The sequence below is a fragment of the Tachysurus fulvidraco genome, chromosome 25 (assembly GCF_022655615.1).
Source record: "Tachysurus fulvidraco isolate hzauxx_2018 chromosome 25, HZAU_PFXX_2.0, whole genome shotgun sequence".
In the NCBI taxonomy this organism is placed as follows: Eukaryota; Metazoa; Chordata; class Actinopteri; order Siluriformes; family Bagridae; genus Tachysurus; species Tachysurus fulvidraco.
The window spans coordinates 4,317,718-4,339,368 of NC_062542.1; the positions used below are offsets into that span (position 1 = coordinate 4,317,718).

At 41.0% G+C, this 21,651-nt stretch overlaps 1 protein-coding gene and 1 pseudogene across 1 annotated transcript in view; both read left to right on the forward strand.

The window, feature by feature from the left end:
* The first annotated feature begins 2,743 nt into the window (after positions 1-2,743).
* On the forward strand, positions 2,744-2,874 carry LOC113647221 (annotated as a pseudogene).
* A 4,690-nt stretch (positions 2,875-7,564) lies between these two features.
* Positions 7,565-21,651, forward strand: part of LOC113658376 (mannosyl-oligosaccharide 1,2-alpha-mannosidase IA) — a 220,178-nt gene continuing 206,091 nt past the window's right edge. The window contains exon 1 of the mRNA XM_047808679.1: positions 7,565-9,106. Within this exon, the coding sequence (XP_047664635.1) occupies positions 8,552-9,106 (555 nt within the window). The 5' untranslated portion in view covers positions 7,565-8,551. The remainder of the gene's footprint in view (positions 9,107-21,651) is intronic.

Sequence of the window (21,651 nt, forward strand, 5' to 3'; positions counted from 1 at the left end):
CTACTGCTATTTTCTACCACACTCACACACTACTCACAATTTTCCAGAGATGCCAATCACCCTACCATGCATGTCTTTGGACCGGGGGAGGAAACCGGAGTACCCGGAGGAAACCCCCGAGGCACGGGGAGAACATGCAAACTCCACACACACAAGGCGGAGGCGGGAATCGAACCCCCAACCCTGGAGGTGTGAGGCGAACTTGCTAATCACTAAGCCACCGTGCCCCCAAGATTGTACATCAGGGTTGAATTTCTATTTAATTATATACTTATTTACACAAAAAAGGGAGAAAATAAACTGAGAAAAAATGCAATGCAAACAATCCTAACAGAAAACAGCAATCAAGGACTAAAGACTATGTGCCCCCAGCATGCTACACTGCACCAAGCCACACCCAGACCTTTAAGCATCACCTCACCTGCCCTGCAGAGGGTGCACGTGTCGAGAAAACAGGCACAAGTCAAAACCAGAACAGAAACGTTTACTATTCCAAACACACCACTTCTAACACCCTTCAACATACTTCCCTTCTTCTTCTTCCTCTTTAAACAGGGGACCAGTGATGATGTCATGGAGGTGTAGGTGGGATTGGGGCAGGATAAGGCAGGCCAGAAACTCAGCCTGGGAATCAGACCTTCACAAAAACATACACAAAGAACACAATAGACACCAGTCACCAAAATCATGGGTTGTAACATAAGGCAAATAAATTGTTCCTACACTGCGGATGGAAAATTTTGTAGGTGAGAAAGATCACAGGATGATTCCCAGACTGAGTGGATTGGGTTCCTGTAATCAGAATAATACCTCTTTGCATCGTTGATGAGCAGAAAAGCATCTCTGAGGTAGAAACCACATTGGGTTCTACTCATGTTGGCTACAAATGAAGATGGCCTGGTGTGAATTTGGCATCAACAGCTTGAATCATTTGACCTAATAACCTGCCTTGTGTCTGTAGTTCAGCTCATTGGCGGTGGTACTGGTGATATGTTTTCCTGGCACACTTGGAGTCCCTTAAATAATAATTTATCATTATAATTTTTTTATCGAATCAGCGTGTCGACCGGTGGAACGGTGGCTTAGTGGTTAGCATGTTCGCCTTACTCCTCCAGGGTTGGGGGTTTGATTCCCACCTCCGCCTTGTGTGTGGAGTTTGCATGTTCTCCCCGTGCCTCGGGGGTTTCCTCCGGGTACTCCGGTTTCCTCCCCCGGTCCAAAGACATGCATGGTAGGTTGATTGGCATCTCTGGAAAATTGTCCGTAGTGTGTGATTGCATGACTGAATGAAAGTGTGTGTGTGCCCTGTGATGGGTTGGCACTCTGTCCAGGGTGTATCCTGGCTCGATGCCCGATGACGCCTGAGATAGGCACAGGCTCCCCGTGACCCGAGAAGTTCGGATAAGCGGTAGTAAATGAATGAATGAATGAACTTGTTAAGTCCTCTTCTAACTTGACACCATTTTAAACCCATTAGCAAGAATTTGTGTTGGAGAATAAATAAGATTTTTTTTGTTGGTCTTTGTTGGACTGAAGAGTGGAGGTCAGGTCCTATCGTTAAGTTAAGCACATTAGCATTCACGGGGAAGAGACGCTTTAATGTGTTTGTGATTGCGTCTTGTGGGTGAGTTTATGCGTGTGTGTCTTTTCGGATACAAGTGTCTCGTTCCAGATAAATTGTTCCGATAAACGAGTAAACTTAAACAGCATTCCAAATTAGCATAATAATATTAGCGTGAACTCTGCAAGGCTAGCTATCTGCCTTCTGTGTATTTACTCTTAACGCTCAGGATATCCGTAGGGGAATTATTTACTTAATTGATCACCGTCTTGGAGGAGCTCTAGTGATTGGATAAGAGTAAGAGGAATTGGGAAAAGGCATATTTTCTGCTTCCCGCTGCATTATACATGTCTTCCTTCTGACCTTCACTTAACTTTCTTTGTGCTGTGTTTGGCTCTCGTGCTAATGACCACTGCCGGCTAAACCGAAACCATTAATCTTATTTTCTTCGTAGCTGATGTGGCACTGCATCCCTAACTCGTTTCATTGGCACTGGAATTAAAAGTCAATAAGACAGAAGTGATTACTGGCTTTGGAAAAACAAACAAATGTGTTTTTTTTTACTTTTGAGAGTATGATGAGATAAACACTTTTTTTTTGTTTTTTTTCTTTCTCCCAAGCAACATAAGGCTGTAAAAATCTAATATTGCTTGTCTCAGCTTCTCAACTTCCTTGATCAGAGAATGTTTTCCCGATAAACTCCACTAAAAAGTCAGGTGTAACAATAGCCTCTGATTTTAGATACAAAACAAAATTGTCCAGCTAACATTTAAGAACTTAGCTAGTCTAGCTAGTATAGTGCTATGAACTTGTAAGAGTTAACGTTACCTAACATTATACAGTGTTATAAAAATCCTTTAACACTTACTGTTTAGTGTCAGGGATCCGTAACCCAAATTAAAAGTTTGGCTCCTACATGGTAATAAAAAAAATGCATCATTCATTCATTCATTCATTCATTCATTCATTCATTCATTCATTTTCTACCGCTTATCCGAACTCCTAGGGTCACGGGGGGCCTGTGCCCATCTCAGACGTCATCGGGCATCGAGGCAGGATACACCCTGGACGGAGTACCAATAATGCATCATTTCTTTCCTATTACTTTTCCTAAGTCTTCACTCACCTTCTCCCATCACAGGTATGTTTAAACTTCCTGTAAATATTCATCTAAAATTCCACAGATTTATCAGGAGCAATACCATGATCAAGTCAGCGGTTTGCCCTAAATGAGGCTCGGCCGTTGCACTCGGTCTGAACGACTCGACTGCGTAATTTCTAATAGTGGGAGTCAACGTTCATGCTTTCTCCTGGTTTGTTTTGTGGCAGCGGTGGATCAAGCAGTTAAGGGTCCAAGCTTGTGGTTCAAGCTTCCATGTTACTGGGCCATTGTGCAATTCCCTCAACCGTCACTGTATCGTGGCTGACCTTGTGCTCTGACCCCAACCCCAGTGTGAACTTATCAGAAACTTGAACTAGAATGATTCATCATCTTTACCTAGGGAGTTGAAACAAGGTTCAAGTTTGGGTTTACATTTACGGCATTTAGCAGACACCCTTATCCAGAGTGACTTGCAACTGACAGTTAAGGGCCTTGCTCAGGGGCCCAGCCGTGGCAGCTTGGTGGACCAGGGGTTCGAAACCATGACCTTCCGATCAGTAGCCCAACACATTAACCACTAAGCTACCACATCCCTTTGTGGGTTAATTTTTTTTTAGCACATATATATGTGGTATAGTGTGGTATAGTGTGATATAGAGCCCTGCGTGGGACTGTTTTTATAAACCCGCTCCCGCTGAATTTCTGACCAGGACCGCCCGCTCCCACAAGCTGCATGTTCCACTCCCGCCCACACCCGTAATGTTTGTGTCCACTCCCGCTCGCTCCTGCGGAGTTTTTCTTGAGAGCTTGTGAAAATTTTGATTGTATACAAATGATCAGACTAATTATTAGTTCAGGCTAATGTCCAGAATAACAGAATTAAACATGATTGCATTTAAATAAGATAAATTAATACTAATGCTAATACTAATTTTCTTCTCAACATCATGTGTTGACTCTATTCTTATTATTAGGCTACACGCCAAATCCCACCGGGTCCCGCGGATCTCCCGCTAAATTTTCTGACCGCCCACTCCCGTCCGGGGCAAAGGTGAAACCGCCCGCGCCCACGAGATTTGCGTTGGGTCCCGCGGGAGCCCAATCCCAATGCAGCCCTCTAGTGTGGTATCCCTAATGAGCAAGTCGGAAATGATGGATGATGGAAAAAGAAAAACTCCCTGAGACGATATGAGGAAGGAACCCATCCTTATCTGTGTGACACCGGATAGTGATGAGAAATCATTGGGTACTATTGGGGACCCATCCTCAACTGGGTACTATCTGATCATTCCAGTTTTAAAATGAAGTCTATTCTTCTAGAATGTTTAGTTAACTACATCAGCAAGATTACATGAACCCAATGGGCGCTTGGACCATGACGATCACTTCTTTGGACTAATGGATTAATGGATTGTCTCTTTTGCCTTCCTATTCATCACCTAAATGTTTTCTAAACTGTGATTTAATAGCTCATTAATGTGTCGATTTATGCCTTTGGCTACGTTAGAAAAACAAACTAATGCCTTATCATTAAACCGGCTTTAATGAAGCTTAATGAATGTGATAAATATGACATTATGAAGTGATAACTGGCAGATTAACTCATTGGATCCTGGCTATTTGAGTGGAAGTGGAATATTTTAGAGGTAGCTAGCATGGGGCAATGCATTCAGTCGTTCATGCGAGGAGTTTGTCTTTCCACCTACGGCTAGAGGAAGTGACTACTGGGAAAAATTGTCTTTGATGTTCCTGTGTTGTAAATACTGAATTCTGTAAGCTGACTGTTCTCAGGAGGTGTTTATTTACATGTTGCTGTAAGTTACATGTTTTTATTAATTTACTTGCTCTAACATTTTGTTTTATACCTAAACAGCTCGTTTAAATAAATAAAATAATCATTGATTGATGTGTAATTGATGATGTTTATAATTTTGGGAAGGAGTCTCCAGTGTCAGTGCTCTATAAGAGATGATAAAAGTACATTTAATTTATGTACATTTAAGTTACAGTTTTGCACTACACTATTTTAGTGTGATGTGTCTTTCTTTAAAAAATTCATTTTTGTCAAACGGCAAAAAATATTAAAGGAAATTAAACACATCTCGGCGTACAGTTATCAGGAAAAATGCAGAACCATCCCTTTAGTTGCATGCCAACAGTATAGGTTATACAGTACAGATGTAGTATAGGTCATATAGTACAGATATAGTACAGGTCATATAGTACAGATATAGTATAGGTCATATAGTACAGATATAGTATAGGTCATATAGTACAGATATAGTATAGGTCATATACTACAGATATAGTATAGGTCATATAGTACAGATATAATATAGGTCATATAGTACAGATATAGTATAGGTCATATAGTACAGATATAGTGTAGGTCATATAGTACAGATATAATATAGGTCATATAGTACAGATATAGTACAGGTCATATAGTACAGATATAGTACAGGTTATATAGTACAGACCCAATAAAAAGATTATATAAAAATATATTCTTGTGAAAAAAAAAATGATTGCATGTGCATGATATACATTTTCCTGGGATGAAAAAAAACCAACAAATTTGCACTATTGTTGTCTCTGTATCTTAAAAACAAAAAGGAAAAGAATCACATGCACACAAAATGTATTTTTTTTTCTTAAACCTGTCATGTGTCGGCCTTTCCCGAGCTCCAGGTTTTATTTGTAAGGTGTATGCAAATAATAAATAATCCTGTTATAATTACTAATCGAACTCTTTTTGAATCTTGTTGCACTCTGATGAACGCAAGTAACACCCAGTATAACTAATTCACAGGTTAAAAGTGGGGGATGTGGTAGCTCAATGGTTAAGGTGTTGGATTAATGATCGGAAGGTCGAACTCGAATCCGAGGGCCATTGAGCTGCCACTGCTGGGCCCCTGAACAACGCCCATAATCCTCAGTTGCTCAGCCATGTAAATGAGATAAAAGTAGTCACTCTGGACAAGGGTGACAACCAAATACAAGACTTATAGTACTATAGTTGTAGTTGTATATGGAAAAGGGAACACCTTAATGTCTGGCTCTTTAAAGGGTTGACCCCTGAGGGAAAGACAACGCCTGTGGACTAAATGAAGCTTGCATCCTCCGAAGATTACTGAAATGCCTGACGTACACTTCCGCTCAACATTTTCACACTGTCTAGAATTAGCAGCCGATAGCAGCCGTAGTTTAGCGAGTGTCACTATTAATACGTGTGAAACACATCTCACATTGCTATCAACGCAGGAGAAATTCAATGCCTGTGTGCTGTTGTTAATGTGTGTAAACAGTCAGAAATTCATTTCAGTTGTATGAAGAAATCTAAATAAACTTTAAGGTTTGAACTGCTCATGTGGAGTTCAGTTGTACATCATCCCAAATCCTGTGATTTGGGGAAAATGTGATTAAACAAAGGAATGCATTCTTATAATAATGCCATATAATAATTTTATCACGTTTTATCTATTTAAGGAACACCCATCAATCATATATAGCTGACACAGTACATAGTGAAGTGAAACAGCCTTTCTCCAGGACAATGGTGCTACCGAAAACAACACAGAGCTAAGGACTGAAAGTAAGTTGTCTTAGCAACATAATGTGCAGACAAAAGACGGTGCAAATAGACAATACATAACACTACAGGACAAATACACAAAACAGCACAGATTATTGTGCATTCTGTATATTATATAGTACATTGTGCACAAATAGGGAGTTGTAAACAAAGAGGGTTCTTGCAAACGTATATACGCTTCAGTTATAGCAGCAGTTAGATGAGGTATTGGAATGTGGTGTGTGTGTGTGTGTGTGTGTGTGTGTGTGTGTGTGTGTGTGTGTGTGTGTGTGTGTGTGTGTTCAGTTCCGTTTGTTGAGAATATCTCGTCATGTTTCCTTGCATGCAGGGGAACCCTATAGATTTACATTCACATTGATGGCATTACAGCAGAAGCTCTTATCCAGAGCGACGTACAAATAGTTCTCTGAAGACTCAAGGCTAGTTTAAGTAAGTGTTTCAGAGAGATGGTGGGACCAATCGAGAAGTGCTGGTAGATCTGATGGAGCGATGTGCAGCGAGAGGCGTGATTAAAGCTTTGTGGTAAAATGGAGCTGGTCCATCTTTGGCTTTGAAGGAAAGCATAGCTGTTTTGAATCTAATGTGAGCAGCCAGTTGAGGAAGCACAGACTTGGTGGTGTTGGAGAACTTAGGCAGGTTGAAATCAAGTCACGCCACAGCATTTTGGATCATGTGTGGATTACGAATTGCTTTCAGAACTTTCAACTAGTCCTGAAAAAGCACCCGAGCAGCCGGTGTGGAAAAAATGGCCGAATCCTTCCGACGTTGTACTGAAACTAACGTCTCATATATGTGAGGAAAAGGACAGTTTATCGATTATCGATTGTTACCCCAAAGTTAAGCAGTGGCTTAAGTGAAGATCAAAGAGTCCGGTGTCCAGTGAGATCGCAAGATCCTGACCTGGCGACGAGTCAGTTGTGATGACCAGAGGTTCGGTTTTGATGATCCGTCCTACGTGATGATATGTCTGGCGGAGATCTGAGCAGAATCTGTGCTATCTCCCAGAGGAAAAGAGAAGATGAGTGTCATCAGCATAGCAGCGGTAATAGAAACCATGTGAGGGTATACTATAGGGCCCTGGACCACATTGTGGCCATTCTACTGGCCAGTTTATCATGTTTTTTTTTCTGCATATTGCTTTGGTTCTCTCTAGAAGGGACATACGTGGTGTTTTTAGACCACATGGGGTTTTAGACACAAACATGGGCTTTGACTTCTAACACCGTAGAGAGATTTTCATTCTCTCTATGCACCACATCAAATACCCTGATTCACCACACGATGGACGCATCTGCACGCGCTTCGTCTTCCCCGTAACGTGACGCCGGTGCTGTTTAATTTCACCACTCCGGCGGATCAAACGCGCTTTGCGGCGTACCGGGCGGTCGCAGCCTCGCGCCTCCCATCTCTCTGGATATTTACGGGATTTCTACCGTCCGTTCACGCCGCGTTTCCTGCTCAGGCTTTACACAAAGAGCCACATTTCTCTCCGTTATCCCATATTCCACCCGGACCGGAAGAAAGACGCGGCATCGTCGGATTACATGACCGTTACCGCACAGCGATCCGACTGTCTCCGCTTCTCCGTGCGCAACATTCCGGGAATCCAGACCAGCTCTGTGCAACACAGCGTAGCTTTCATTCATTCTTTCTATCTCTCTGTATTTTGGACCATATTTCAACCACGTTTAGTTTATAAACAAAGCAAGAGAAGATATAACGCGGATTAGATCACTTTGTGCATCACGCCATGCGTTTAAAATCCGATCCTGAACCGGATCCTGAACCGGTTTTCACTCATTAATGCCGGGATTGATACCGTAGAAAAACGTCATGCAACGTCATGTTGCCATCTCAGGCATCTATCTATCTATCTATCTATCTATCTATCTATCTATCTATCTATCTATCTATCTATCTATCTATCTATCCATCTATCCATCCATCCAACTTAACGGTCTGGTTGTAATCACGCTTTAGCGCGTTGAAACCGCGACGCACGAGCGCACTTTTCTCGCATCATGCCGTGTTTTTGCACAGCACCAAACAATATTCAGTCGTAGCTCCAATCTGCACTCCGGATCGTCTGTTCTTACGGAAAGTTAGAGAAACCGAAATCCATCCGGAGCGCGATGACGCGCGTGCAGAGACACAGCGAGGGAGGGAGGGAGAGCGCGCGATGAGGCTCACGCACTCTGATAAAGCCACTACCCAAACTTTGTCATTCATTCACGCAGCCGGTGTCTCTTAAAGCCGTTTGGCAGAGAGCATACTAACTCTGTCTGCGGTGTAAATGGCGTTCCGGAAGTTACCCGGTGTGTCCGTGTCAGCCATGGGCCTCCGCTTGTCTCAGAAATTCGCCTTTCTGCTTTTTCTCTCCGGTTTGGTCACGCTGTGCCTCGGGGCTCTGTTTTTTCTTCCTGACTCCGTTCGCCTCAAGCGCTTTTTTCTTCCCAAGACCGAGAGTGCGCCAGCGAACACGGCGGCGACCCAAAGCGGCGCGATCGTGGAGCTCGCGGAAAAAGCGCACGCTGAGCGGGAGCGCCGGGAGCGCGAACGGAGCGCCCCGTTTAAACCCGAGCCGAACGGAAAGCTCAGAGTGAGCCGAAAGCCATCTGTGACGCGCGGCGATGCCACCGGCGGGACCGTGGAGAGACCTCTGGGAACGCACGAGGAGCGCAGGGCAAGAACGCAGCGCGGGGACGCGACCGTAGGCACCACAGCTGGACGCGCCAAAGGCTGCACTTATGACACTTTCCGAAAGTGTTTGCTCAAACCAGCGCTCGGGAATGACCGAGGAAAACCGTCAGACCAACAAACTGTACAGAGGAGGGATAAAGTCAGAGAGGTAAGAGATGCACTTCTCCAGAAAGCTTCTTGTGGAGTCACTAAAGTCTCAACATGACTACAGCAAACAAATAAACACAGGTTTCCAAACATGGTCCTGGAGATCTTAAAGTCCTGCAGTGAATCAGCTGAGAAATCCTAAATCGGTTCAGGATATCAAGTATCTCCAGGACCAGCTTTTAGTAAAGCTGCCCCATTAAATCACAGTGACACATTAACCGAAGGTGCACAGTTCACGTTTTGCATTGATCCGCTCACTAAAGTAACCCATCCCAAGTCTTTTAGGGCAGTTCGGGGAGTATATGAGCGTTTAAACGTCAATCACAGATCCTCCTTGATAGTTCCGGTGCAACTTCCACCTGGTGATGAAACAGTGGGAAAAGAAAATAAACAGGATGTAGTTTGGGATAAAGAGTCCTCGTGTGGTAGCAGATATAAAGAAAGGATGTTATAAGAGATGTCTGAAAATTATTATTATGGAAGGTGTCAAGTCTCGGAATCTGCCGTCTTTAAACTTTCAGATAAAGATTTTTTCTCGTGTGTGTGTGTTACACTTAAACCACTTACACCAAGAGGATGCTGTCACAGCTTTATCAGTTAAACCTCACCGGGTTAAAGTTGATCTCAGACGTTTCTCATGAGGAAGAGAGTAAACTTGTCTGCGGGCGTTTTCTCACATTTTTATCTGATTCAGAAAGAAAACAACATTTTTGTGTGTTCTCAAAAAAAAAAAAAAACATCTAAAAGAACTGGAAACTTTTTCTCATCAGTTTGGAAGTGAGTGATGATCAAACACCAACCTTTGTCGTAATATATCATTTTACCACCGATTTCATGAAGATATTCATCAAATGCTAGATTTCGTGTGAGTACCGAGAAAGCAGCACTGAATAAATTCCCTCGTCTGACTGATATGTGCAGGATTAGATAGAAAGCCTATCGGCAGATTGCAGGTGCTTCGTATGAGTTGCAAATGATTGCCTGTTTGCTAAAATGATTGCATATGTGTCTGGCAGGCATCTTAAATCTGCTGGAAAAAGGTGGAACACAGCGCAGATAATGCATTGTTCGGTCTCTAAAAAAAAACAACAATCCAACATCTTGGCATGTAGAGTTTGTGCACACAAAGTGTTAGATATCTTCAGCGTTTTGAAATACAGCTCGCATTTAAATTCAACCTGACAGCTAGTGGAACGTCTAATCCCGATTTGACGAATGATGTTTGTGAGGAAGAAAACACTTGGTGGTGTTCTGTTATGGGAAATTAATCGAAGACCGATTTTTGGAAAGAATGTCAAGGCGTACATCACATTTTTTATCCGTTTATAGTTACATAACGAATGTCTTTGACACATGTTAAAACTTACGCTATAACAACCTCTCATTTCCTCTCTGTTCCTTGAATTTAATAAGATAAAATATTGCAGATTTTCATTGAGAGAAAACCGGACAGTTCTTCCATAGGACCCGGGCTCAGTTCTGAGGTACGAGAGTGTTGTGCTAAGCTGGTGCACTCTCAGTGCTTGTTTCAAACCTGGGTAAAATACCAGGCTTAGTTGTGACAGGAAAGCCGTTCGGTGTAAAAGCTGCGCAGATTAAATATATGGACCCGTTATCTGTTGTGGTTGTAAAGTAAAAAAGGTGTGAAGTCTTACTTGTGTTGGAATATTATAGATACTTTACCTCAGATTAGCACTGAAGACTCCTTAATGAAATGTGGTACGTCTATAATATAAAAGTCTATGTGTAACTGTATTATTATTATTATTATTATTATTATTATTATTATTATTACATTATCCTGTCCTAAAGAAGTCCAAAAAGTTTTTATTGACTGATGGGTTGCCAGGTTTTTAGCAATACCTCCACCAGATGAAACTATCCCAGTATGATCACAATTGTCTGATGTCTGATTAGCTCCTTCTGCAAGCCCTCGAACGACACTTTAGAAAAGCTTAACTCTGCCAAACCCAAGTTTGACGATGGTAAAGTATGATATATTATCACGCCTCCGTTTTGCTATAAAATATACCGCCGCATGCTTTTACTGAGTAGAGAGCTCACACAGGGACAGAGTACGGTGATAAGTGCCATTTGGAAAAAAGTCTTTATGGCTGTTATGATCGTTTCTGAACTTTTATATGTGCCTCATATTGACTACCACTTTGGAGTGGGACATGAAAAAGACATTTAATGCCGAACATAAACAGAACCAAACAGGAGCAAACTACATTTTTTTGGCCTCAGAAAAAAAAAAAAAAAAAAAGAAAGATTGTAAGCAATTAGTCTAACACACGTCATGTAACTACACAAGTGTTTATTTCTGTGTCAGTTTTTTTCTGTTGCCATCACGCTCTACTCTACTTTCAGTACAGTGTAGTTAAATGTGTGCTTATCTATAGCGCAACATTGGCTCTTTTTATTTCCTTATTGTTATGTGAGAATCCACTTTGTCAGGCTTTCTGGATGCCGTCCAAACCTCATTGTCTATTTCTGGAGTTCGGCATCAGCCCATGCTCGTTGACGGAGGAGATCACAGGCTGGCCCTGGGCTGGAGGTTGTGCTGAGAAAAAAAAGAAAAGAGAAAAACAAAACCACACACACACACACACACACACACACACACACACACACACACACACACACACACACACACACACACACACACACACACACACGATAGCTCTTAAACTATTTACGTCTTGTTCTGGACTTCCAAAACATTCAATGCTCATGCTATACCTTTTCCTGTTTACTTTCCTCCAATTTTCTGTCTGTCTACACAAGCATTTAATATTAAATACATAGAACTGTATTAGATGTGTCTGGTATTTGTTGATTCAGTACACTGGGATATTTGACATTGCACGTTATTATCACAGTGGACAAAATATCATTCAGGAATCTCAAGACCAGGGCCTGGGCTGTGAGTATACTAAGGTTGTAAGGTCAAGTCCCACAGCTGACAGTGAGATTTTGGACCCTCCAGCAATCCGCAGTGTGTTTCAGGCTTTGCAGGAATAAGAGGAAGTGTCACATTGCCTCAGGCTTTGTCTGTGCCTCTTTGTAACATGTTGACTCGAGAGACAGGGCGAGGTGGAGATTTTATCTGCCTAATCACATTGTTGTGAGTCAAAGGTCCAAAAACACCAGAGAGATCTCTTAAGATGATCAGAATACTGAAGACTTCGATTCAGACTCAGACAGTCTGGTACGCTGATGGAGTTCATGCGGTGAACTGATGAAGTTCGATAACCCTTCTTGCATAACCCTTCTTCATGAACCTCTCTAGCTAAGCTAACATGAGCTAAGCTAACAAGCTTATAGGTTGTTACACAAATAAGCCTTAATAAACAAATTCGATGGCAACTCTATTGTTATGTGTAAATATGAGTTCTGTTTGTCTATATGCAAAGGGAACGTTGTTTTATTTGCATCAACGGCCCAAACATTTCCAGAAACATTAAAAATGGTTAAACCTTCTCATTGGCAAACCTGTGCATTGCCAAGAGATTATTTTTCTTCTCATGTATTACATGGTTTTTTAATTTTTTTTTTTTTAGAGAAATTCCCCAAATCACCAAGAAGAGGCTTTGGAGCAAAAGTCCTTAATCATGACGTGTCATTGTCTGCTACTGTTAAACGGGGGTTAAATTCGCTTCAGCATTCGATAGCATGAAGAAGCAAACAGCCACTGAGTCAATATTATTGTGTAAACAGAAGCAAAACCCTGAATAACTGATCCCTTGTGACAACATTAAAACCTCCGGAGCAAAGCAGTGACAGAGAGCCGTAAATCCTCGCTGCTGCAGGTAGAGACCTGACTCTTCAAATACTGGTGGAATATAGAGCAAAAATTATGTTATCACCAGAACCGAAGACATTCACTCTGACTGAAATACAGTGTGTACAGTATATCAGGTTTACCAGGTTTTGCTCAGGGGCTCGGCCGTTGCAGATCGGTGCTCTTAGATATCTCGATTTTTTTAATTTCTTGGCTTGGCTTAAGGTTAATGAAAGTTTAAAGCCTTGCTAGTCGCACAAAGGCTAGTTACATTTCAACGTGTAGGAGACGTAAGAATAATCAGTGTAGGTTGTGATCTAACACAGATGGAAAAATGAAGTTCAGCATTGTTTGGCATTGAATGTCTTTGTCATGTCTCACTACACGATGATGGTTAATATAAAGCTCATATGAAATTAGACACTCAGGACTTTGTACAAGAATTTGTAGTTTTCCAGTTTTTATCTAGCCTACTAGGGGCAATATATTCATAAATGTTATTTTTTTTAAGTAAATGTTGATAAACCCATTTCTCCTCTCTGAGATGCCCCACGTGCTTGTTCATAAACATAAAAAAGGGTTAAAGCCCCAATAAAAGACATATAACCAGTAATATATAACAAGAAATGATTACAAAGAATTTAAAAAATGAATGCTAGCACTTGAAATGAAAAGACAAAGATAAATTTTACCTCAGAATGAAGTTGGATTTTAGCATACTGCCAATGCACACACTACTCAATATATTTTAATATACCAATACTCTTTAAGAGGTGATAACATAACAGTTTGTTACTCCACCTTTAGCATGCCCTTGCATAACCCTTCTTCCTGAACCTCTCTAGCTAAGCTAACAAGCTTATAGGTTGTTACACAAATAAGCCTTAATAAACAAATTCCATGGCAACACTAGTGTTATGTGTAAATATGAGTTCTGTTTGTCTCTATGCAAAGGGAACGTTGTTTTATTTGCATCAACGGCCCAAACTTTTCCAGACACATTAAAAGACGAAGACATTAAAAGTCAGCGAAAGCTCGAGGAGGCGAGTTGTGAGACTTTAGAGATCACAGATTTGTGATTGATAATCAGTCATTATCAGTGCTGCAAGACAACTTGGTTCAAAGTAATGCCACAAATCTTCCAGATCTCAAGAGCGCCTAAGTGTAGATGATTTTTTCATGATGTCAGCAGTAGAACAAACGTTTGTTTGCTGTGGGTGTGTTAAGCTCATACAAATGATGTTTTCATGTGCCCAGCAGCTGTGTTGTGGTTAAGGGTGTGCAGCATTTAGCAGTCATGCACTTTATGTGGTGCAGAAGAACAGATGAAGCCTGTGTGGCATCGGAAATCAAGTTGGTTTTTTTTTTCATATGGTGAGCAATGGATGAACAAGTTCCCTCAAAGTTCCCCCAAAGTTCCCCCAAGAACATTTCAGTAACGAGTTCTTAAAAGAACCCTCTCTTTTCTGATTATCATGAAGAACATTGTGTAGCAGGGGGGCACGGGGGCTTAGTGGTTAGCATGTTCGCCTCATACCTCCAGGGTCGGGGGTTCGATTTCCGACTCCACGTTGTGTGTGTGGAGTTTGCATGTTCTCCCCGTGCCTCGGGGGTTTCCTCCAGGTACACCGGTTTCCTCCCCCGGTCCAAAGACATGCATGGTAGGTTGATTGGCATCTCTGGAAAATTGCCCGTAGTGTGTGAGTGTGTGAGTGAATGAGAGTGTGTGTGTGCCCTGCGATGGGTTGGCACTCCATCCAGGGTGTATCCTGACTTGATGCCCGATGACGCCTGAGATAGGCACAGGCTCCCCGTGACCCGAGTAGTTCTGATAAGCGGTAGAAAATGAATGAATGAATGAACATTGTGTAGCCTTTTTGTCTGAAGATCTACAAACTTTTCTGTGATGGAAATGAAAAAAGGTTCAGACCAAGAACCCTTTCAGAAGCTTTATTTTAAAGACTGTATTGTACCAGTACCAGAATCCTAGTGAAATAAATCAATAACATTTTTCTTAAATTCTGTAAGATATATTAGGCTAGTTCACTCATGCTAGGTATAGCTAGGTCAAGTTAGAGCAAGTGATTGTCCTTGTACTGTATCGTAGCAGAAGTAGCATCAAATATCGAACGATTGCCCTGAGAAATGTAATTTTGTGGAGAATTCTGAGGTTTTATATGTGGTTTGAAACCAATCCAGACTAAACACCAGACCAAAACAAACCAAAAGTATTAATTTACAAACTCTGCATTAACTCTGGCTAATCTGCTGTAATTTCCAATCAAAGGGATGTTAAATAAATAGAATTTGATATCACGAAAGAGCTCCAAACACAAATCTTTCTCTTTGCTTTTCTTGAAGAGGAAGTGTTTCTGCATGGAAACTGTTGTAATGTGGTTAAGACCGTTAAAGCTGTGGTTTATGACTGTGTCTTAGATGCTAATAGACGCTAAAAAGAAGGTTTGCATTTCAAATCGCAGCTCTGAGACCCTGATACACTAAACTACTCAAAGAAAGTTGTGTAGCATCAATTTCTCCTAAGCAGAGAGTGAGTTTTGAGTTTCCTTTGGTAAAACAACGGTCTGCGTTCGCCATTATATTTCTTAACCTCGCTATAAGTGGGGTTTGTCCTGAATGTGGCCTTTCCAGAGTGTCAGCAGGTTGTGTAATCATACTCTTCTGCAAGGGTTCAAGGCTGCTAACATTTGTGTTTTGCTCCCCGTTGAGTCGAAAGTGCAAATATCAGACGCTCCGTGTGTGTGTGTTTTTGGTGTGTGTATTTGCATGTGTGTGTGTGTGTGTGTGTGTGTTTCCTTCCATCTGTGTTTTCTTTGTGTTTGTGTAACTCGGGTTCATATGGCTCAGAAATGAAGGTCAATTTCATATTCACTCCCTCTGTGCTAAATAAAAAGCAATTATATGGCACTCATCTTTGTTTTGACTCTCCATCATCGTCCGTCTGTTTGAAGGAAAAGGGCAATGCATGCGCACGGCATTTCTGAGTTGGCCACTCGGAGAGAGAGACGTGATATTTAGGAAGCAGCATGCGTAATAGACAGGAGAAGTAAAATATGTAAAAACGGCAGAGAAGGATAAAACCAGGATGTTAGGAGCTCAGAGAAACCGCTGTAGTGGAGCAGAGTCACATGTTGTTATGCGTCTGAGCTTTTCGTCTGTAACTGCTCAGCTTTCATTAGAAGTGCACTTGCTCTAGGGCATAACGCTGTTGCGACATGCTGAGAAAACACTTTTTTGTTGTTTTGCTGTGAGATGAGTTATGCGAAGCAGATTTCAGTTCAGACTGAACATGACTTTGGAGTACAAAGCCTCTCCAGTACAAAGATGAGACAACACCACAGATTTGTTGTTGTTTTTTTTTCCCCCCGTGCTATCTCAGCTAGACGTTTAGCTCGCGACCTTGATCGAAGGAGGAAGGATGTCACACGTCTTCAGTACGACTTATTTCTCACAGATTCCTTTATCTGGCTCATCTACATTCCAGCCAACCGAGTGAAAAGCTCAAAAATGTAATCAGCTACCAAAAGGAGCTAGCAAAGAGGAAAATGACTAGCGGTGGGTGAATCAGAGACACGATTAGCGCAGCTGGTCCTTGGATTCAGGCTGTCATTAAGGGCTCAGGCCAAAAAAATAGATAAAACAAAAGGCGCAAAAGGGGGCTGTGAATCCGTTTTGGAGTGAAAGGAGCCTGACGTTAACACAGTATGCTAATGGCAAGCTGTCATCAGACGTCATGGAGTTCTTCAAACTCATTTTTCTCTCAGATTCTCTTTTTTAGTTGTAGCAAATACTCTCAAATACTCTCACACCCGTCAAGTCTGAAAGCTTCTCCTGCAGTGTGAAGGAAGTTTGAATTCTTATATTATCTAACTGGCAAATAGCAAGAAACAAAGCTAAGCTGTTAACTTTAACCACACAGCTGTAACGTTTTAATTTCTTTCTCATCAATTTAAAGAGAAGTAATTTTACGTCAACATTATTAGTTTCTCATTATTATCTGCTGCTTTGAGTTTTCTACACTAACATATTCCTGAATGATACGTATCCTACCTCCAGATTTGGGTTTATAAGGTTCTGTGTTCACTTTAGCATGTCTTCATTGCAGCAGAAAGCTAATATTTTGGCTGACATCAGGATCAAAATAGTATTAGAATTAAATACTACTGACTTTAGCTACAGCTACAGTCAGGTGGTTGATTTACAGATGACGGCCATATTGTTCATGACTCGGCATCGAAAAATCCATGTAGTTATATTAGCGGTTAATGTCATGCTAGCCATTTTACTTTTTAGTTAACCTAGTTAATTTTTTTTTTTACATATTATTCTAATGAGATGAATGTGAGTGGGCGGGGCTAAGTGCTAAGTGAAATATATTTTATATTATAGCTTTAGAGGCCACATTAAGAAATGAAAAGCTCTTTGATATATGATTAAAATTCTGGAGCAAAATGCCATTTATTTCTGAGTTTATGTTTCTGATTTCAGCTTTGAATCCGTAGCAGAAGTTTGACGTTAATTTAAAGTAACTTTAAAGCACAGACGTTTTCAGGTTTTGTTAACTTGGCTACATTACAACATGACTCAGACAGAACCTTGAGATTATAGCGTTATGACTTGTAGTATTTAAAACCATGTCCACATCCTGCAGCCTTAATATTTACTCCACTTCACCTTCCAGTTGTTGATTAGCCAGATGCTTGGAAGGCCAAGTGTATGTCCCGCTCATGACACACAGCAGCCAGGTCTGTTTCCAGTAAGTAAGCAGAAACCGTCATGACCCTCGCGACACTGCAGTTTGCACACCATCTGAACACGAGCCAGAAACTCATAGGGGTTCTGGAAACTTCCACACCACACCAATGTTGTTTTAGCATAAAAAAAAAAAACAGAACCAGCGTAGTATTGTACAGTATCACTTACATGTCTGCCGTTTGAAAATCTCTATTTTTTACTCCTTTTCATCTACTGGCATTGTAATTACTGTGCACATTCATTATAATAAATCAGAGGTTTGTGCGGGAGACAATGAGAAACCAGGTTGTAATTTTTGCCTGAGTTAAATCGGCTGCTGTATATTTGGAGAAAGACGTCGGGACATTTTCGCTCATGCTATATGATTTCTGCATCCGTTTCTTTACCAGTCCGCTTTCCTTTGACTTTTCTTGCCCTGCGGTGGTGTTTTGTAGTTCTGGGTTGTTGTTCTGATGTTGTTTTACCACTTAAAAAAGAAAGACAACGATATTAACTCCCAGGATTTATAGGATGGTCCAGATTTGCATTACAGACCTTTCTGATGTTACTCATCACTGATAGCATGAAAATATTGTTGTTGTTTTTTTCAGCGTATGTTACCAAGTTGCTTAAATTTTCTTGTTTTCAAATTTGTCATTTTTTTGGCGCAAAAACGACTTTAGAACATAATGACTTGCTCTTCGCTCTTCTTTGTATACGTACTCCAGAGCAAATATACAGTAAAGATAGCAATTAAAAGCTTTAATGAGTAAAATGTTTGTATGAAGAAGTTCTGGTATCTCGTGTTGAGGTAAAGTGTGACACAATTGAACCATTTTAAAGATAATCATGTATATACTACATGAAGACGACAGACGACAGAAAGTTAAGCCATTCGTTTGTCACTGTGGTGTTAAGCATAAAGCACTTTGTACACATTTTAAAGTTAAATGAAAGTCAGTTCAATTAGAATTTAACACACAATATTTTCACAGCTACATAGATTAGGAATGTGTTGGTTGGTGGAAATGAAGTTTTGAAGAAAAAAACAACCTAAAAACTAAAAACAGTCAGAGTTGATCTGCTTCCAGGAGTTTTTTTTTAAACATTACCAGAAGCAGTGTTGTGGCTCAAGAGGTTAAGGCTCTGGGTTGTTGATTGGAGGATCGGCGTTCAAGCTGCAACTGTTGGGCCCCTGTGCAAGGCCCTTAACTGTCATTGCTCCAGGGGCGCTGTATCATATCTGACCCTGAGATGTTACCCCTACCTCCAAAATTTGCGAAGAAAGAATTTCACTGTGCTGTAAGCTATATGTGACACAATTAAGGCTACTGTTCTATAGGAACTAATTTTGTTTCCCCAAAGTTTGTTTCAGTAAATGGTTCTTAGAAGAAACCCTTTTTTTCTTAGTGCAATATAATACAGTAATCCCTCGCCACTTCGCAGTTCAAGTTTCGCGGCCTCCGTGCATGATGATTTTTCAAAAATATTGCCAGACAAAGAGAAAAACTCTCTCAGAGACTTTGTACATACCCACGGGCACTCAGACAAGGTACATGATTGGTTCTCGGCGTGAGATCTGAGCTGATTGGCTGCGCATCATCGCATCCTCTCCCAGCTTCTTCCCTTGTTGTATCTCGCCACTCTCGTTCATGCTGTCAACTGTGTCTCGCGTATTGTGTTCGAAATTAACTTTTCATTAAGCCCTTACAATGCCTCCTAAGCACCGTGCCCCTGCCAAAGATTCCTCTAGTGAGCCGAAGAGGAAGAGGAAGAGGAAGATGATGACCATCAGTGAAAAGGTCAAATCCTACTTCGCAAATTTTCACCTATCCCAAGGGGTTCCGATCCCCATTAACCCAGTAAACGAGGGATCACTGTACATTTTTATAGTTTAAAGAAACTTCTTTCACTGCAGTGAAATGGAAAGGTTCCACAGAAGTTAAAGGTTCTTCATGGAATCATAAAGGTGATGGAGAACCATTTAGGAACCTTTCATTTTAATAAAGTTAATCTGAATTCCAGACCACAGGAGAGAGTGACAACGTCCCAAAAAGCACACGTTTTGCTGTCTTGGACTCTCATCAGTGGCACTGCCATTGTCAGGAATTGAACTCGCAGCTTGTACCTAAGAAACAAATCAACACAAAAAAACAGTGAATAGTTCGAACTCAGTCGTAAGTATAACACAAGCCCCAAGGCAGAGACAAATAAAATCCCACCACCGATACTTTGAAGAAACCCATAATAATAACAATAACAATAACAATAACGTGCATGTTAAATGTTGCACTATATCATAACCAGTGTGTAACTGAACATCAGAGCCTGTGTGTTAGAAACGGAAGCCACAAGCAAGTTTCCATCGCTCTTCCATCGTTGCTTGAGCAAATTCAACTCCAGGAACGGAGAATGAAAGAGAGACGATGAGAGAATAGGGCAAAGATAGAGCCTGTAATGGTCCATTAATCGAATCGCAAGCTGAAGACGGGGAATGGGTGTTTGTGTAAGTGGATAGTGTGTGTGTGTGTGTGTGTGTGTGTGTGTGTGTGTTTGGATTTAGCTCTTTGTGATGACCTAAACAGTCCTAAAATGCCTACGATTGATTAGACATTGCACTCAGCCGTTTTTTTTTTAAATAATAATAATAATAATAATAATAATAATAATAATAACAACAACAATAAATATAATAATAATAGTATTGTTGTTATTGTTGTTAATAATAATAATAATAATAATAATAGTATTGTTGTTATTGTTGTTGTTAATAGTAATAATAATAATAAGAACAATAATATTGTTGTTGATAATAATAATAATAATAATAATAATAATAATACTTAATTGGGGGTTAGGTCAGGTTTCGATTTTAGTCATAAATTAACTTCAGCAATTATTATCAGTGAAAGAAATAGGCAAGGCAAGGCAAGGCAAGGCAAGGCAAGGCAAGGCAAGGCAAGGCAAGTTTATTTGTATAGCACATTTCATACACAGAGGTCATTCAAAGTGCTTTACATAGAAATTAGAAAACAGTTTATAAAAGAGAAAAAGAAATATATATGAAAAATAAGAAACACAATAAAATCATAACAAAAACAAATAACAATTAAAGAAAATAAATGTGATTTTAATAAAAACAGTTTAAAATATGTTAAAAAGAATAAAACAGGAGTAAAAGTGATTTGGATAAAAAGCACAGTCAGTGTGAAGCAGCACAGTCAGTGTGAAGCAGCACAGTCAGTGTGAAGCAGCACAGTCAGGGTGAAGCAGCACAGTCAGGGTGAAGCAGCACAGTCAGGGTGAAGCAGCACAGTCAGTGTGAAGCAGCACAGTCAGTGTGAAGCAGCACAGTCAGTGTGAAGCAGCACAGTCAGTGTGAAGCAGCACAGTCAGGGTGAAGCAGCACAGTCAGGGTGAAGCAGCACAGTCAGGGTGAAGCAGCACAGTCAGGGTGAAGCAGCACAGTCAGGGTGAAGCAGCACGGCGCTCATTCAGTAAATGCAGAGTTAAACAGATGTGTTTTTAATCTTGATTTAAAAGTGTCTACTGTTGAAGCACATCTGATCTCTTCTGGAAGCTGATTCCAGCTATAGGTGGCGTAATAACTAAATGCTGACGCACCTTGTTTTGAGTGAACCCTTGGTATCTCTAACTGACCTGATCCTAATGATCTGAGTCGTCTGCTTGGTTTATATTCAATTAGTCTATCTATTTGGAGAGAGAGAGAGAGAGAGAGAGCGAGAGAGAGAGAGAGAGAGAGAGAGAGAGAGAGAGAGAGAGAGAGAGAGAGAGAGAGAGAGAGAGAGAGGGGAAAGGGCAGGGGTGGCCTTTATCACCTCAGGCCTAGACAAACATATTTGAGGTTTTTTCCTTTGGTGTTGAAGAGAGAGAAAGAGAGGGGCAGATAGAAATGACCTTGTCCTAACCCACATCTCGTCCCAGGCCGTGGCCTCTTTTTGGTCATTGCTGCATACATTTTTATATACATCCACTCTCTCACGCCATCT